The sequence below is a fragment of the Ipomoea nil genome, unplaced genomic scaffold, assembly GCF_001879475.1.
Source record: "Ipomoea nil cultivar Tokyo-kokei standard unplaced genomic scaffold, Asagao_1.1 scaffold3321, whole genome shotgun sequence".
NCBI lineage: Eukaryota > Viridiplantae > Streptophyta > Magnoliopsida > Solanales > Convolvulaceae > Ipomoea > Ipomoea nil.
Window position 1 is genome coordinate 5008289 of NW_017619749.1, and position 18100 is coordinate 5026388.

Genomic DNA, 18100 nt, shown 5'->3' on the forward strand with positions numbered 1-18100 from the left:
ATTAAAATACATAAAAACATAAATTCTATTTTAAAATATTATTATTTATATCAAAATTATATTTTATATTAAAATAATTAAAGTAAACAAAATTAAAGTTTAAATTATAAGAATACAAATTATTTTAGTGTATTAATAGAATTTGGTCCAGAATTTGTTGTAAATAGGTTGGAGATGAAAAAAAATTAGTGTAAAAATATGCTGAGTATAATCTTTTTGTTGTAAAATTTAGTGTTTTGGGTTGGAGATGGTTTTAGACCATCTCTCACTTAACTATATCAATTGTCACATCAAAATAAATATTCTCACAATAAGTCATAACATCACATTTTTACACCAAATATTTTTTTATCCAAAAAATTTAGTTTCTCAAAATTTAAAAATTTATTAGTTCAAATTTAATTAGTTTAATATAGAATATAATTTGCGTGTAATAATAATATTTTAGTACAGTTTAATTGTGAATGTAATTATTTTAATTTTATTAAAATTTTATTTTATATAATTTAATTTTTAATTAATCTATATATATTCAATATTAGTCTTATTTTACTCGTCTTGATAAGATCTTTTAAACTATATAATTTGTGTTTGATAATATAAAATTTATCTATAAATATTACACAAAATATGTAAATATATAAATACAAAAATAAATGATACTCCGTATAAATGAAATTAATGAAAAAAGAACGTGGACAAAATAAAGCTGGTGAAAGCTAAACGGCATGCTGACGTATGCACCGCTACAAAATAATTGTTCTAAAATAGGAAAGCAACTAGAGCTGAAAACGATCCACAACTTTTTTGAATTATATGGAACCTCCTAGCAAAGGGACAAAGGTACATCTCTACAACTTATTACATTAATTGATGAAGTGTCTTGGTGGAGAGAATCTTGGACATTCACATTTTTTTTTTTTTTGTTTCATAACATTTATTTATTTTAGAATTTTTGTCTCCTTGGCCTTTCAATTATTTTTATTTTTAGATTACACAACTAATGAGAAGTTATAAGGGAGTGATTTGCATATTATGATTCTTTTAATGGCAAAAAGAAGTCATTATTATCTCTTGGACTTTTTTAGATAGAATGGCAAAAGCGTAACAAATATTTTTTTTTTAAAAAAAAAAATTGTCACTAATAACAAGCTCTAGTCATATTCTTGATGTTTATAGCTAACAACTATAAAATGTGACAAATTGTGGTCAAATGACAAAATCCCAGCAACATCGTGTTCATAGAACAAAATTGCTACAAATATGTTAATTTTCGTTGCAAAATAAATAAAGAAAAAACCTTTTTCTCATTCATATTTTTAGTGAATTTGAACCTCCAATCCGCACTACCACCTCCCGTCGTGATTATAAGTCATGCGACAAACCGCTATGCTATGTTTTTATCTATAGGGTTGTGTGGTATAGAAAAAATGTATATCTATTTTTACTCATATGTTTGTATATGCATCGATCCCTCTGTTATTTATGATTTTGATGTGAATTGAAGGTTTTTTTTTTTACTACTTAAAAAACTTTGACGTTTTTCATCTCCTGATGAATTTTTACATTTTGAACTTATTATCAAAATTAGTATGATGGACACAACAATGAAATCCACCATGACCAATCAACTTAAATCGCTCCCCGAATTATATTAGTGTAAAATCTTGATTTTAGTTGTTATGAACCTTAGAACCTAACAAGAATCTCTCTAGCTAGGATTTTGAGAAGAAGATAAATTATTTAAAAATTTAATTGTCAGGTTATACAAGATGGTTATACATTAATAATGGTTAGGAATTTATTTTATTGTATGAAATTAATAATGGGCCGGGACATCTTTGATTTGTCTTGTGTGGTTTGCATGTTATAACATATAAGTGAAATTAACCCCTGCACACTCTCAATTACATCTTTCCATATGTTCTGTCAAGTGTGGAGTTTTTGGGATTAGGATTCAACCTTTTGAAAACAAGAATAATGTAAAAATTTTCAATCATCCTAATGTCAGGAAAATCATTGAATTAAATGTGACAATATCAAAATAGTGTGAAATTAAAGTAGAATTTGCCTCATTAAAAAGTAATTTTTTAGTATTTGAGATTGGTAAATATATATATATATATATATATATATATATATATATATATATATATGTGTGTGTGTGTGTGTGTGTGTGTGTATGTATGTATGTATGTATGTATTTATTTATTTATTTATTTATTTATTTATTAAAAAACTAAATTAAAATTTATATTAAACACAAAAATCAATTTTAAAATTATTATAAAATTTTTTTATTTGACTTTTGAATAATAAGCTTGCAAGGGAGGCCGCTTTATTTAATTTTGATTGTTAGTAGGATGAATTCCTTGAATTTGAATAGTTACTTCTGTAGTTCTGTTTTATAAATTATAAACAATACAACATATACGTGGTCCCTATTAATAAAGCCAACATAGTACTACATATCACTTACATACTACTTTTCACTTCAACACCAACAAAAAATAAAATAAAATAACACCAAGAAATGATCCCAATGGTCCCAACTCCCATATAATACCAACACAGTACTAAACAAATGATCCCTTCATCTCTTAAATACACAAAGCCAACTGCTTTTCAATTAAAAAAACACACACACACACATTACTGCTATTCACTTCACGAAACAACACAAAAGAGAGAGAAGAGTAAATCCTATTAGAATGTGTTGGCAAAAATTACATTAGACTAGTTTGAAGTAAAATGAATTTTACCATTATGATTATAGAGTCCAGGGTCCAGACTGAGGCAAATTGTGTGGCCCCATCTTTTACCAAAATGAGAAGAGAGAGAAGGGATGCGTTTTTACACTTACCTTTTTCACTTACCCTTTTAAGCTTTTACACTTTTACCTAGGTTCTCATCTCTTCCCCATCTTTTGACTGCAACTCCAACAAAGCCCAAGCTTGTACAGTGTAGAAGTAGTTTACCAGAAAACGACAGCAATTAATGATAATAAAAACAACAATAATGATAATAAAAAAAATTAAATATTATTATTTTATATTTTATTATAGCAAATTAACAATATAAGAAAAATTAGTATACATATTTAATCTATGAATAATTTCAAAAAGGTTTATGAAGAGAAAATTAACATATTCGGTGATAAATTATTCTTAATATCCATATAAAATAAAATACTCCGTATCAATGTTGAATCATATAAAACTTTTTGCTCATATTCCATAAACTAATCAGATTTTTCTAAAAAAAAAAAATTAAGGATTTTTCAAAAAAAAAAAAAAAAAAACTTGTTGTACACCCTATCATAGTACCATGTCATACTATGTGACAAAAATGGGGCGGTGATGAGAGATATGAGGTTATGATGACATATATATCATTATTATGTGGGTTGTGGACCACTCTATATATGTTGCATAAATTATAATGATGGTAAATAAAGAAATAATTTAAATATAATGGAGTAAAATTGTGAATCTACAAAAGGCTGAGAAAAAATTTACAACTAATGAAGAGATGAATTTTTGAAATTGAGTGAGATAGTGGATAATGAAGTGGTGTTGAGATCCAAAAAAACAAAATCTAAACTATTGAGGATGTCTTAAAAAACCAATGCTTCTATTTATTAAGGGCTCAGAGGTAAAGGAAGACAACTTAGTTTTTTGATTTTTTTTTTTTCAAAAAAAAAAAAAAAAAAAAGTGATGGGTTTGGCATGTGAAGCGACTCCCATATATAACATCTCTAAGAAACTGTGCAGTATTGACTAGTATCCATTTAAGGTGTGTTTGGTTTGGATCGCACATGTGAACATGAACAAGAATCTAATACTTGTTTTTTTTATATAAGTTAATTATCAAATCTGTTCAAAATTATTACTACCCAGTGATGATGAATCAATCAACAAGCTTTAAAAATTCTTTGACTTTGACGAACTGGAGTAAAATTAGCGTGAGCACCCACCCAGGTTTGAAAAAAACTCATTTATTGATGTATAAATCTAGTGTGGGGTACAAAAAGGTCCCCATGTGCTGATTGTGTATTCATCAATTCCCATTCATGAGCCTCTTCAACAGCTGATGAGAATAAAGTTATTACCCATATTATTGATTATTGATACTGCTGCTTTGACTCATGCATCTCTTTCAATAAATTATTCATGTTTCAATCTATTTAATATTTAGAAATAATATTACAAAAATTAAATGAAATAACATTACGAACATCACCAAAGCAATCTGAGACCATTTAGATTAGTTGTTTAAAATTAATTGGAACACGTACTGTATTCACTTTAAGAATTCACAACAAGGTGACACCAGTCAACGCACGGTGCACCATGCACCTGTTCCAAGTCCCAACGTGGTATATCATAGAATTGCACAGATCAGATGAAACCAATTCAATACCATCTTAATTTTTAAATTCGGGAAGTTTGTCCAGGTATGTTTCTTAGCTTTAACAAAAACAGTAGATTATCCTGGTTTTTCATATGATTTTCTGGTAACTAATCTGAAGATCATTACGAGATCAATAATAATAACAATTAATTAATGAAACAACCAAAATACTTAACTAGCAAAGAATAAAAAGAAAGCATAATTAATTAACCACTGCATTTTTACCGATATCTTAATTGTTTGGGATTGTTACGCAGTGGAAGCATCGCTTCATGCATCAGCCATGCGCGCCCGGCATCCTACACTCCAAGCAGGCTATAAAAATTGGAATGCACAGAGTACGTCCCAACTTTTTCTATATTTGATGAAAGCTATATTTGATGTCTTTTGTCTTCTTCCTTTCGGAATCTTTCCAATATGCTAAAAGGTTAAAATCCAAAAAAAAAAAAAAACATATTACATATGCAACATATCTTAATTTATTGTCATTCAAAAAAAAAAAAAACTTAATTTAATAGAATAGAATTTTAAAGAAAAAAAGAAATAAATGTAATATAACACTCAGCTATAAATGTACAAGGTATGATATGGTAGGGTTGGCTTAACAAACATTTTTTGATGCACCCCAACCATTGATATCTTAGTTTCTACGTATACTACGTCATCATTGTATACATTATATTTTGTTTTAGACTGCATATACACTACTACTACTACTACTATTATTATTATTATTATTATTATTATTATTATTATTATTATTGAAATCATTAGTACACAATCAAGAATATTTTTTATTTTCAAAAGTTAAGAAGCGAATGGAAGCAAATCACCTAAACTTTAACTTATAACATTTGTGCACTTGAGCTTATTACAGGGCGTTGGTGGGAGGAAATTTAAATTCCATCCCCACTTAATTTCAACATAATTCCAAATACCACTATTTTAGTTTGGTTGGAAGGAATTGCAATTCCTTTATTTTCATGGAATTAAAATTCCATGCCCCCTCCTTTCCGGATATTAATTCCATGAATTTTAGGAAGAAAAAATATAATGATGAGACAAATTATACTCCCCTTTTTTAACTTAAAATTGATGTCTGACAACAATAATGGGTATTTCGGACTTTATACTATTTATTCTCTTTCAATTCCCATGTATACCAAACATTGAAATTGAAATTCTCAGTAATTTTATTCCTGTAAACCAAACACTGGAATTTAAATTCTTACTTTATTCCCAGTAATTCATCTCCCATGAAATTGCAATTCTTTTCCCACATAATTCCTTCACTCTAACCAAACATCCCGTTAGAATTCTAATACATGCACTCTCTATTTCTAGTCCTTTATGAGACAAAAAATGATAAATTATCTTAATCTTAAGGGACTTAAAGAAAAAATATCAACATAAAATTTTTAGAAACTAAAAGTTGAGAATAGAATTTTGGAGTAGAAGCATTATTTTGTTTCTACTGTAGGGTAGATTACAAATTAGTTGAGATCATAAAGGACAGAGAAAAGTGAATGGATACAAAAAACTCTATGGTTGAATTGTTTTGTCGTCATCAAGACTAGCAATTCTCTCTATTTTTAGTTTGTTTAGTCTTTTACCACTTGAGGGACACTATTTATAAATATTATAACTATAAATTTAAATTGATGTTTTTTTTAAACAATTTAAATTGATGTTAGTAATAGAACTAATACTGAAACGAAAACAATTCATTAATGTTAATTAAATATAATTACAATATTTATGTTACTAGTACTTGTTTAAAATTATAATTATAATATTAATAAATGGTATCAAGTATTTTTACATTTATTTTGATTATTGGGTAATACTTATGTGAGATCGTCTCACCAGTTTCAATACGTGTGACGGGTCAGACCTTTGATTAATTTATTAATTTTTTTATTAATCAGTCAGATCTTTTGACTTCATTTTTAAGGAAAAGGAGGGTGGTACCCGTATGTTTAGTCAAACAAAAGGAGGGTGGTGCGCCTTGAACTTTGATGCTGGCCTGGTTTAATTTGATACCTTTTTGATAACCTCCTAAATAAGTTAATTCTACAAATCCAATATGTTTAAAAGTTTAATTAGATGTTTTTTAATTTTAAGATTTAATTGAATTCTGACATATAGTTAGAGGGTCTATTTGACCCTTATCTCTATTCTAAATTTACTATTTTATCTAATATTTAAATTAATTTGCATAATTTTCACAAATTATATATATATTTTAAAATTTAAATCCTTTTGGTCATAAAGAACTATTCATCTATATATTCCCTTTTAAATTTGTTATCGTCACTATTTGAAATATATAAACCAAAGTTAATCTTTATTTCCTCAAAAGGCTAATTGGTTCCAAAGATATTATTATTTAAGTAATAATAATAAATTGCTACTAAGACCATCCTCATCCCTTAAAAAATGGGGATGGTTATATGTCCGTGAGATTCTCACAAAGTTTTTGTCCAGAAAAAAAATAAATTGAAAAGTTATACAAAATATAATAGAACGACTCTCATGTGATGAGACCATCTTAGATAATATTTTTATTTGTGAGACGGTCAATCATGATAAAGATATTTATTACTTTATATATATATATATATATATATATATATATATATATATATATATATATATATATATATATATATATATATAAGAGCGCTCATATGCGGCGGGGTCTTACGGTACGGCGGTGCGGTCAAATTCCAGAATACACCAACAGTGTTAACAATATGCACCAACAGTGTAATAAAAACACACCCTAATGAAATGTAATAAAACATCACAAAATACACCACAGACTCAAAAAAACACACCATTTAACTCACCACCCCCAACGGTGTATTTCCGAACAGTGTATGGTGTTTTTACTCACACCTAATGGTGTGTGTTTGGTGATGCAGGGCTCTGTTTACTCTGTTTTGTGTGGTGTATTTCCTAACGTTGATGGTGCATATTTGGTGAACTATTGGTGTTGCCGCACCGTAAGACACTGCCGCACCTGAACCCGCCTCTCTCTCTCTCTCTCTATATATATATATATATATATATATATATATATATATATATATATATATATATAACATTAGTTATTCAGTACGGTGACCACAACTTTTAAAGGTTCATAATTGATAATTAAAAAAAAAAAATTGACCTTATAATCGATAATCGAAATTATCAGTAGATTTGTTTATTGACTATCAATTTTGTTGATTTTCGATAATTATGCTTTCACCCTTATGAGCCTATGAAATTTATTTTTGATATACCACCAAAAACGTACCATTCAAGTTTTGTCGCAATATATATTTCAGAAATGAAAATTATAAATAAATAAATAAATAAACTCAAGCGGTTAACTTTTATTATTAAAAAAGAAAAGATATTATATGCATGCATGAAAGGGCCAAGGTTACAAGGTTTATTCAATGCTCATTACGAAGTACAACGAAGAACTAGGTTACATTACGATCAGTGGCCTGCCCAACCCTCTTAGCTTGTGAATTCAAATACATTTTGCGCTAGGTCCATTGGTTTATACATGGCGTTAATTGATTAATCATTCATGCATTTTTTGGTATACCGACTTCACAAAAAATATGTTTTAATGTGTAGTAATGTAATTGGATACCGAATATTATACCTACTTTACAAGAAATATGTTTTTATATATACATTTGACCACATTTCATTCACTAAATTTGATGACATCAATCAAATTTCAAATTTTCTCACACATTTCTAAATTTAATAACAACAACTAACCTAACATTTTATATATATATATATATATACACACATTTTGTACGTATGTATTGTGTACTCACTACTGATGGTCGTTGTTATCTCAACATAATTTAGTATGAAGTATATTCCTATAGGAGTTGAATAAGTTTATACATCAAATTTATATATAAATAATACGGGACTTAATAATTTAGAAAAGGGTGTCGCTATTTGACCTATTTGACATAATTTAATAACAACTTAACATAGGTGGTGCAAATAACAAAATAGATGGTGTGAATAAAATTTTCCTATAAAAAATGATCCCCACAAGAAAATAATGAAGTATGAAATATTCAAGTCATGTTTAATAAAACAAGATCTCGGGACATTCTTCGGAGATGATGTTGTTTATCCGGCTAAAGATTCCACAAATCTAGCTAATAACGATGTCTGGGGATTACCCCGACCTTGAAGCCTAGTTCTAGTTGGGTCGTGTGGTGAAATGGTATATAATTTAATTAATATTTTTATTTTTTCTGTGCCCACTTCCTACGCATAACACTATGTAATGACACAGTTGAAATCTTCTTTCTTTAATTTGGCTGCAAAAGTGCTACTGTAGTTAATGGCGGAATTATATATTATATTATATATAATATAATGGTGTGTGATTGCTTAGCTAACGAGAATCCTAAAAAAGTAAAAAGCAAGAAATTAAAAAAGAACATTTAAGGAGACCACTTCCTCCTTCAATTCATAAAACAAACGTTATAGTAAACATTTAATGTTTAGAAGACCAAAAGGGTCAGCCAATTGGTTGGTCATTTTTCCCCACTAACAACACTATATGTTGTGCTAAACAACATTTGGTTTTGCCAAAAAGATTGTTATTAACCAACTGGCAGGCACCTGAAAGAGATCAAGAAGTTGAAATATGACATCCATGGCTACCATTGTTGCTCAAGGGGGATAACAGGACTTTATGTATCTCAATTGTGTCTACACTGCATTCCCTGCCTTAGAAGGGCAAATCTTTGCACCGTTTCAATGACTGATAGTGTTGTCTATATATGCGCTTTGGAGTAGTACCGCTATTACTTGATTGCTGCCTTCCTCTAAATACTCTCTAGAGATAATACTTCCCTTGGAATCCTGCAAAACAATTTTCATCAGCCAGATTAGCCATGTCCACCACCTACCCCAATTATTCTATATGAGCAATTACATTTCAAGTTTATCACCACCTACCCCAATTATTTTGGGCCCGAGTTCACATTGCAATGTGAATTCGGATTCAAATGTTCACAATTTACATTTTAAACACACAATGTTAATATATATGTAATTAATTACATTGTTTTGTATTCACAAGTTTCTTTGCCACACAATATTAACATATTAGGATTTGATGACCATGTATTGCATTCACAAATTCCCTTCTACAATTGTTATGTGTTTTGACTTAGAAACACAACTTATATTCTAGAAATTCACAATTCCATACTTAAACTACACAATTTATACGTCGTTTAGGACTATGGTCCACTTTGCAAGGTGGACCTTGGTCCATGGTATAACAACTCCCACACATGATTGATACAACGACAAATAAATTACGGCTTTTTTTTTTTTTTTGGAAGCAAGGAGGGGTACCCCGGAACCAAACGAAACACTACCCGTTAGGGTAGCGACATACGCCGGTGTCCAACAAGTCTCTAATGTCCACGTGTAGCACGTGGAACTCGATCCAATCGCAGGTTCTACTCGGAGCACTTTTGGCTAGCCAATTTGCCACCCCATTGAGCTCACGGGGGTATGACACACTTTAACTTGCCATTGTTTACTTATCCAGTCTTTGCAAGCATTGACAACATCACGATAGGGACCCAACGACTCAGGACTGTTATTAATCTAGCTTACCACTTGCAGGGAATCGCTAAACACCATGATCTTCCTTCTTCCGGCACTCCATGCCCACTTGAGCCTCACGAAGAGCGCCTAAAGTTCTCCTTCCGTTGCATGGCTAGTCAATAAATAATTTATTTAGATCATTAAGAGCATTAAAGATGAGGGAATTTTCATGATGAGCTTTTTGTAGGGTTATAGCGAGGTGGGGAAGAGAAGTGTGAGGAAAGAGACAATGAAAATATAAGGGGTTGTTTATTAAAATGGAAAATTGGAGGATTTTCCAAAAAAATAGAGAATTAGAGAAGTGGAAAAATGGAAAATGGAAAACTTGTTTACTAAATTTACTCCTTCAAATTCATATTCTATTTCCATAGGAATTTGGAGAGAACAAAAACAAACATCTCCAAATGGAGGAATGGAAATAGCGGGTGAACAGTGTCTCTCAACCTTGAGGTTTTGGTTTTGAATCCTGTTGGAGTGTGTTTTCCTTTATCAGCGGGCAGCGCCTGAGTGAGGGCAGAGGCTCTTCTTCTTTAATTCATTATTAATACACACTTGTCACATTATTATTATTATTATTACTACTTTGATTATTATTATTATTAGTAGGAAAAATTGCATTTTTTCTTTCTCTTCTTCTTTAATTTCTTTGATTATTTTTTTGAGTATTATTATTATTACTACTTTGATTATTATTATTATTATTAGTAGGAAAAATTGCATTTTTCGTCCCTAAGTTATTAATAAACGGATGTTTTTAAAATAACCACCATCTTATATATTTTGTTATACTACGTCATTTAATAGACAACAGGCTTTTAAATAACCGTCGTACATACCTTAATTAATTTTTTTTACGTAGTCATACACTTTAAATAACCACCAGGGTTTTTTTTACATAATAATAATATTATTATTCTAAATAAAAAAATTAGAGAAATGAAAAACTGAAGGAATGGAGAATGAAAATTAGAAAATTGGAGAAATGGAAAACTAGAGGAATGGAGAAGGAAAACTGGAGAATTGGAGAAATGGAAAACTGGAAATGGAAAAACAGAAAAATGAAGTAAACGACTCCTAATCTTTTTGCTGAATAGGATTTTTAGCTCTATTTTTGAGGATGCCTTTGAAATTCACATTTTTATTTTTTATTATCACTTGACTATGCAAAAGTTATCAAAAACTCATGCCAAAAATCAAATCAATGTGAAAGTTCTAAATGCCTTTGAAATTCACATCATAAGATATAGCATCAATCTAATCGAATTTATATCAAACTTTATTCAAAAGGGGTTCCAAGAAGTTGGAAGATAGACCAATTTGTGAAGCCCACTAGATCAAAATTCAAAACAAACAGTATTTTACGTAAGTTAAAATTTTTAGTGTGTTGATCAAGTTAGGATGTTCAAAATTTTCTGCCAGTAATCACTCTAGATAAGCTAATTATAAAAACATTAAAATATCATTCTTTGTAGCCTAAATTATGTTTTGAACATGGCACCAATGCTTTGACTAATTAGTCATGGTTCGCCCCTCAATTTTTTATTTTTTTATTTTTTAAAAACTGATGATATAAAGAAAGGAGAAATTAAAAGATTGGGGCATATATTGGTGGTTGCGGGTTAGAGGTCAATCTAGGCATGACCATAATATAAAAAATATGTGGGGAGAATTTGGTAGCTTTATGTTGAAAATTTGTATGCTTGCCTTAAAATGTCAAAATTAAATCGTTAGTGCCGCATGTAATTCGGCTAGCTAATTAATTAAAAGAATAAAGGGAAAATAATTTCTTTTCTTTAAAAAAAAAAAAAGAAAAAAAAAAGGAGAAAAAGATGAAGACATTAACTATGGGTGTAGGTCTCGTTGAGCAAGATGGCATTAGATGCAACATCCACGGTTCATGTGACTCGTAGCATCCTCCTTCATTTTGATTGTGTGATTGGTCTTTATAGTTCATCCCCATTTCTGAACCACTCTTGAATGCACCAACCCATATATATAGTCAACTAGCATTTAATCCTGACCATTTGTCCTCACTCTTCAACTATGTATCTTTACCCTTATGACTCAAACTTCATTTCCTTTTCTTTTTTCATCCAGCATTTAATATTCTTTTTTGAGAAGGTTGAATCTCCCATTCCAATGGCCTCCACACTCCGAGTTTCGACTCTAACTCGACAGAGCATCGCGGTGACTCAATAATTCTGTGCAACTGTCGCGATGTTCAACCCTTAATTTCTTCTCCCAAATATTATCCATTGAACAACATTCAATATTCTTCTATGACAAAATGTAGAGTCATCCACCCATGCATCCTCACATCCTAACCTGACAGAATTGTGAAAGAGTAAATGACTAAACTAACCCTCAAGAGTGAGTGAAGAGTATTTGGTTATCAAGTGACTCAAAGGAGGAGGTGGGTACGGGGTAGTGGCTGCCAGACATTTTGTGCATGAAATTCATGCCAGCCACGGACTTGAGCGTGTGGGGCACGGTGAAAAGACCAACATGCTCTCTTCTCCCTTCCCACTAGCTCACCAAAACCATCCACCATTATCAAATATGAAATATCATCTCCATTATTTAATACTCTTTTAAGTTTTATTCTACGTGTTATTATCACTGCTGTTAGTCGCAATTGTTTACTTAATTTGGTTGACCAAAACCCAATATATTTAGGCTCTGGGCCTGAGGTCTACCCCATTCCCAGCAGCTAACCAGTAACTAGGCAGTCAAGTGAAAGAGAGTTTGGAATTAATGGCGAGAGAAAAGAGAGAGGGATTGTACGTTACCGTTCCCAGCTTGTTCCGGTGTCCCATATCCATGGACGTCATGAAGTCTCCGGTAAGTCTCTGCACCGGCGTCACCTACGACCGCAGCTCCATTCAGATGTGGCTCTCTCAGGGCCACAACACTTGTCCCGCCACCATGCAGGTTCTCCCTTCCACTGATTTCGTTCCCAACCTTACCCTCCGACGCCTCATCCACCTCTGGCTCCACCACCAAGTCGCCATGCCTTCGCCTTCGGCCCTCTCCAAACAGGAAGCGCTCGACATCATCAAGCATATCGAAAAACTTAGCACCGCCGTTTCTACAAAGAAAATCGCCGATTTTGTGAAATATTCTGAGGAGAACCGGAGATTTTTTGCTAATTCGAGTGAGGCAGTTTCCGGTATTGTCGCAGCTCTGAAGAATTCCGACGAAATCGAATTTTGTGAATCGATTATTGCGATTTTGGACCTGATTTTATCGGAGAATGGTGTTAAAGAGCACTTGAATAGGTTGATTTTGAAGAGCGATACCGATTATCTATCGCGATTCGTTCCGCTTCTTCAGAAAGGGAGCTTGAGCTCGAAGATTCAATCCGCCAGAGTTTTGGAATCTATCGCGTTGGACGGCGACTCACAGCTTAAGATCGCCGAAAAGCAAGGCTTACTCTACGAGCTTTGCCATTTAATCAGTGAAGAAACCGATCGATTTGCAATCGAGGCCGGAGTTTCAAGTCTGATAGCCGTTTCTACCTCCAAGCCGGTGAAGAAAGAGCTCGTTCGGTTCGGTGTCGTGAAAACCATCGGGAAAATTCTCTCCGGTGCAGAAACGGCAAACGCAGTGATGGAGAAGACTTTGAAACTGCTAGAAACGGTTGCGACGTGTACGGAAGGGAGGGCCGCAATCGGTGCCGACGAGGAGTGCGTAACGGGGATAGTGAAGAGGCTGATGAAGTGCTCACGAGCGGCGACGGAGCACGGGATAACGGTGCTGTGGAGCGTCTGCAGCCTGGCGCGTGACAAGGACGCACAGGAGGCGGTGGGCATGGTCAACGGGATTACCAAAGTTTTGCTGGTGATGCAGAGCGACTGTTCAGCCGGCGTTCAGCAGATGTGCGGAGACTTGGTCAAAGTTCTACGGGTAAAAAATTCAAAGTCGTGTTTGGCGTGTTATCATACCAAGACTACGCACATCACACCGTATTGAACACTCCACTCCGTATTTGACTAACTACATTTTATTTCTACTTTGAGTACCTGTTACGACTTTGGTATCATTGGTTAGGTAAAGTCAAATTTGTACATGAAACTGTCAATTGAACACATACCAACAATTCAATTTTTTCCTTTAATAAAACTTTCTTGAATTCCTTTTGCAACGCCCAAGTGTGATAGATAACCAAGGACATAAATTGAATAAACATTTAAATGTACTGAATTGGAGAAATACATGTAATGTTATACAAAATTATGGCCAAGATCTTAGGCCAATAGACTCAAATCTCTTTTTAATGGGTTAATTTCAGAGCACCAAAGAGCTTTTGTACAATACGTTTAATTGCTGATAATGTGGTTGTAGCCTCTGAAACTCACAATTTTTTTAATTTTAAAAGACATGGTAGGGATGGTTTTGTTGCTTGCAAGCTAAGGTTGATATGAGCAAGGCCTATGATTGTGTCAAATGGCAATTTTGGAGGTTGTGTTGTGCATGTTAGAGTTTTGCTAGTAGTGGATTAAGTTAGTTATGCAGTGTGTTACCATTGGTTTTTTTTTTTTTTTTTTTTTTGGTTGAAAACAGCGTTACCATTGTTGATTATACATTTCTTGTAAATAGAGATGAAGTAGGCCATGTTAATTATTCCCCAAAGAGGCTTGTGACAAGGTGACTCATTGTCCCCTTATATGTCCATTATTTTGGTTACTGTGAAGGTCTGAGCAAATTAATCTCTACTACAGTGGATCGTGGAGAGTTACGTGGGGTTGCAATTGCCAGAAATGCACTATGGATCTCTCTTCTCCTATATGCATGACAACTGTTTCTTCTTCAAAGTTGATCCTCATGAGGCTCAAACTTTCACAAATACTATTGATATTTATGCATTAGCCACTAGTCAGTTTATTAACTTTGATAAATCTCTTATTTCTTTTAGCTCAAATGTTTCCTCTACTTTGAAAAATCTTGAGTGTATGGGTGTAATATTATTGGGATTAGAGGGGTTGGTAATTGTGGAAATTATCTTGGTTTGCCCTCGATTGTTGGTAGAAATAAGAGAGAGATATTGGGGTTTCTAATTCAATCGTTATATCATGGATTAGAATTCACATCTGGTTCAAAATAACGGTGTTTCTAATTCACAAAATATGGTTTTTTAGTAACATCATTTTCTTCACGCAATCAGAAACAATGTTGTTACTACATATACATAATATGTTAATTACATATATATTTATAGAATCAATAGTTCAATACCTTAAATTTATAATAAAAATTGACTAATTTTTAACCAAATGTCTCTTAAAATTATACCATAATCATGATTACATGTAAAACACTCAATTTATGAACATTTAATTTTAAGTTGATTTACCAACAATTCACGCATTATAATCGCATAACAATGATAGAACGTGTATATAATTTGTTATATGCAAGTGAATAATAAGTTAAGTGCAAGTACATAATCTATTAATTGCATATTTATAAAATTAATATCTTAAGTAACAACAATACTTGCTAATTTTTAACTAAATCAATCTTTAAAATATACCATAATCAAAATTACATGTCAACACTCAATTTATGAACTTAAAACCATATTAAAATTTATTGACATGATACATTTGAAGTTAACAGGGATACTAAGTTCTTGTTAGGCAAATTATGCTCTGGAAACGTGTTCATCATGAATGGTGAACACGGGTCCAAACGGCGCCATTTTTACGTTAAAAACAAAAAAATAAATTCGCTAATGTGGTGTTAACGGCACGCGTTTGGTCAAGTTATGAATTTTCTGTTATGAGATTATGAATGTACTGTAAATTCATAATCTCATAACAGAAAATTCATAATCGCATAAAAGAAAAACATTTTTATTAAATTACGAATTTTCTGTTATAAGATTATGAATTTACTGTAAATTCATAATCTCATAACAGAAAATTCATAATTTATGAATGTTGAAGAAGCTTGCGCTACAGAGGAGCAGCCATGGTTTCGGACAGGAATGTGTAGGCATGGTTCCAAAGTGAATGTGCAGGCATGGATTCATAATTTATGAATGTCCGAAATCATTGCTCACCTCAAATTAAAATGAAACTGCGAAATGTGAAAATGAAGAAGAAAAGTCACGCGATTAATTTAAAAAAAAAAAAAAAAAAAAAAAAAGAGAGAGATAACGGTGCACTAACACGGTTCCATGGCATAACGATTGGTTCTTGTTATCCTTGGATCATTTAGTCATGTATGGGTCAAATTGTATGATAAATTTGTATACATTTATTTTGTAATAATGCATTTATTTGCTCTAATTTTAAAATAACTTGGTCGTTGGTTAGATTTTTGTATGTTTGACAAAGGTATTGTGTCTATATTACCTCAAATTCTTGGAGTTGCTCTGAGGGGCTACCAAATCTTAGTCGTCTTGCTATTTGTAGCCGTGAGTTATGGAATTGGGGCAATTCAAGCAGCTAGTGAGAAACTTTCAACCTCAAATTGATGCCTGCATGAACCAAATGAGAACCCTTAGAGCCAGGCATGATACCGGAAGCATTAATGAATTTATTGTAGTCCAAAAGAAATGTATTTCCTTATTAGACCAGCAACACAAATACTGGAAATAAAGGGCCAAAACCTTTTGGTAAAAGGCGGTGATACAAATTTTCGAAATTCTTTCACAACTCGGTGAAAACGAGAAGGAAAATCAATCAAATTGATAAGCTAAAAGATGCTATTGGAGTTTGGGTGCACAGAGATTAGAAGTGTCAGACTTAATTATCTACTTCTTCAAAGAACTTTTCACTACTAATCCGGATAATGTTCTTCATTGCCTTTCTCCTATAATTTATGAACAACATAATAATAGGCTTATTAGGGCTGTATCGTATGAAGAAGTTAAAGCCTCTATTTTCAATATGTATTCTGATAAGGCCTTTAGACCATATGGTCTCAACCGGGTTTCTTCCAAACATATTTAGATGTTTTGGGGTCAGATGTGGTTAACTTTTGTAACAACTTTATTCAGAATGGTATCATTACCCAAGGATTGAATTCTACAAATGTTGTTTTAATTTCAATGAAATCTAAACCGGAGAGTATGGGAGACCTTAGGCCTATTGCACTGTAATGTGTTATACAAAATTATGGCCAAGATCTTAGCCAATAGATTCAAACCTCTTTTTAATGGGTTAATTTCATAGCACCAAAGAGCTTTTGTCCAATGCGTTTACTTGCTATAATGTAGTTGTAGCCTTTGAAATCCACAATTTTCTCAAACGTAAAAGAAAGGGTAGGGATGGTTCTGTGGCTTGCTAGGTTGATATGAGCAAGGCCTATGATCGTGTTGAATGACCATTTCTAGAGGTTGTGTTGTGCAAGTTAGAGTTCTTCTAGTAGTGGATTAAGCTAGTTATGCCGAGTGTTACCATTGTTAATTATACTTTTTTTTAAAAAAAAAATAGAGATGAAGTAGGTCATGTTATTCCCCAAATTAAGAGACTTGCGACAAGGTGACTCATTGTCCACTTATTTGTCCATTTTGGTTACTGAAGGTCTAAGCAAATTAATCTCTACTGTTGTAGTGGATCGCGGAGAGTTACATGGGGTTGCAATTGCCAGAAATGCACCAAGGATCTCTCTTCACCAATCCTATTTGCATATGACAGTTGTTTCTTCTTCAAAGCTGATCCCCATTAGGCTCAAACTTTCAAAAATATTATTGATATTTATGTATCAGCCACTAATCAGTTTATTAACTTTGATAAATCTCTTGTTTAATTTCTTTTAGCCCAAATGTTTCCTCTACTTTGAAAAATCTTGAATGTATGAGTGTAATATTATTGTGATTAGAGTGGTTGGTAATTGTGAAAATTATCTTGGTTTGCTCTCGATTGTTGGTAGAAATAAGGGAGAGATGTTGAGATTTATTAAGAACAAGGTTACTAGCTGGAAAATAGTTGATTGGTTCATTTTCTAAAAAATGAGTATAATTGTATAATTAAATATTTTAATTATTCAATTTAGAATATAAAAATATTTATAA

The 18100-nt window shown here is 32.0% G+C and overlaps 1 protein-coding gene across 1 annotated transcript; it reads left to right on the plus strand.

The window, feature by feature from the left end:
- The first annotated feature begins 12634 nt into the window (after positions 1–12634).
- Positions 12635–14221, plus strand: LOC109170475 (U-box domain-containing protein 28-like). Its single transcript, XM_019319604.1, has one exon. It carries the CDS (start codon positions 12832–12834, stop codon positions 14047–14049), a length of 1218 nt encoding a protein of 405 aa, XP_019175149.1. The 5' UTR covers positions 12635–12831; the 3' UTR covers positions 14050–14221.
- The last annotated feature ends 3879 nt before the right edge of the window (positions 14222–18100 follow it).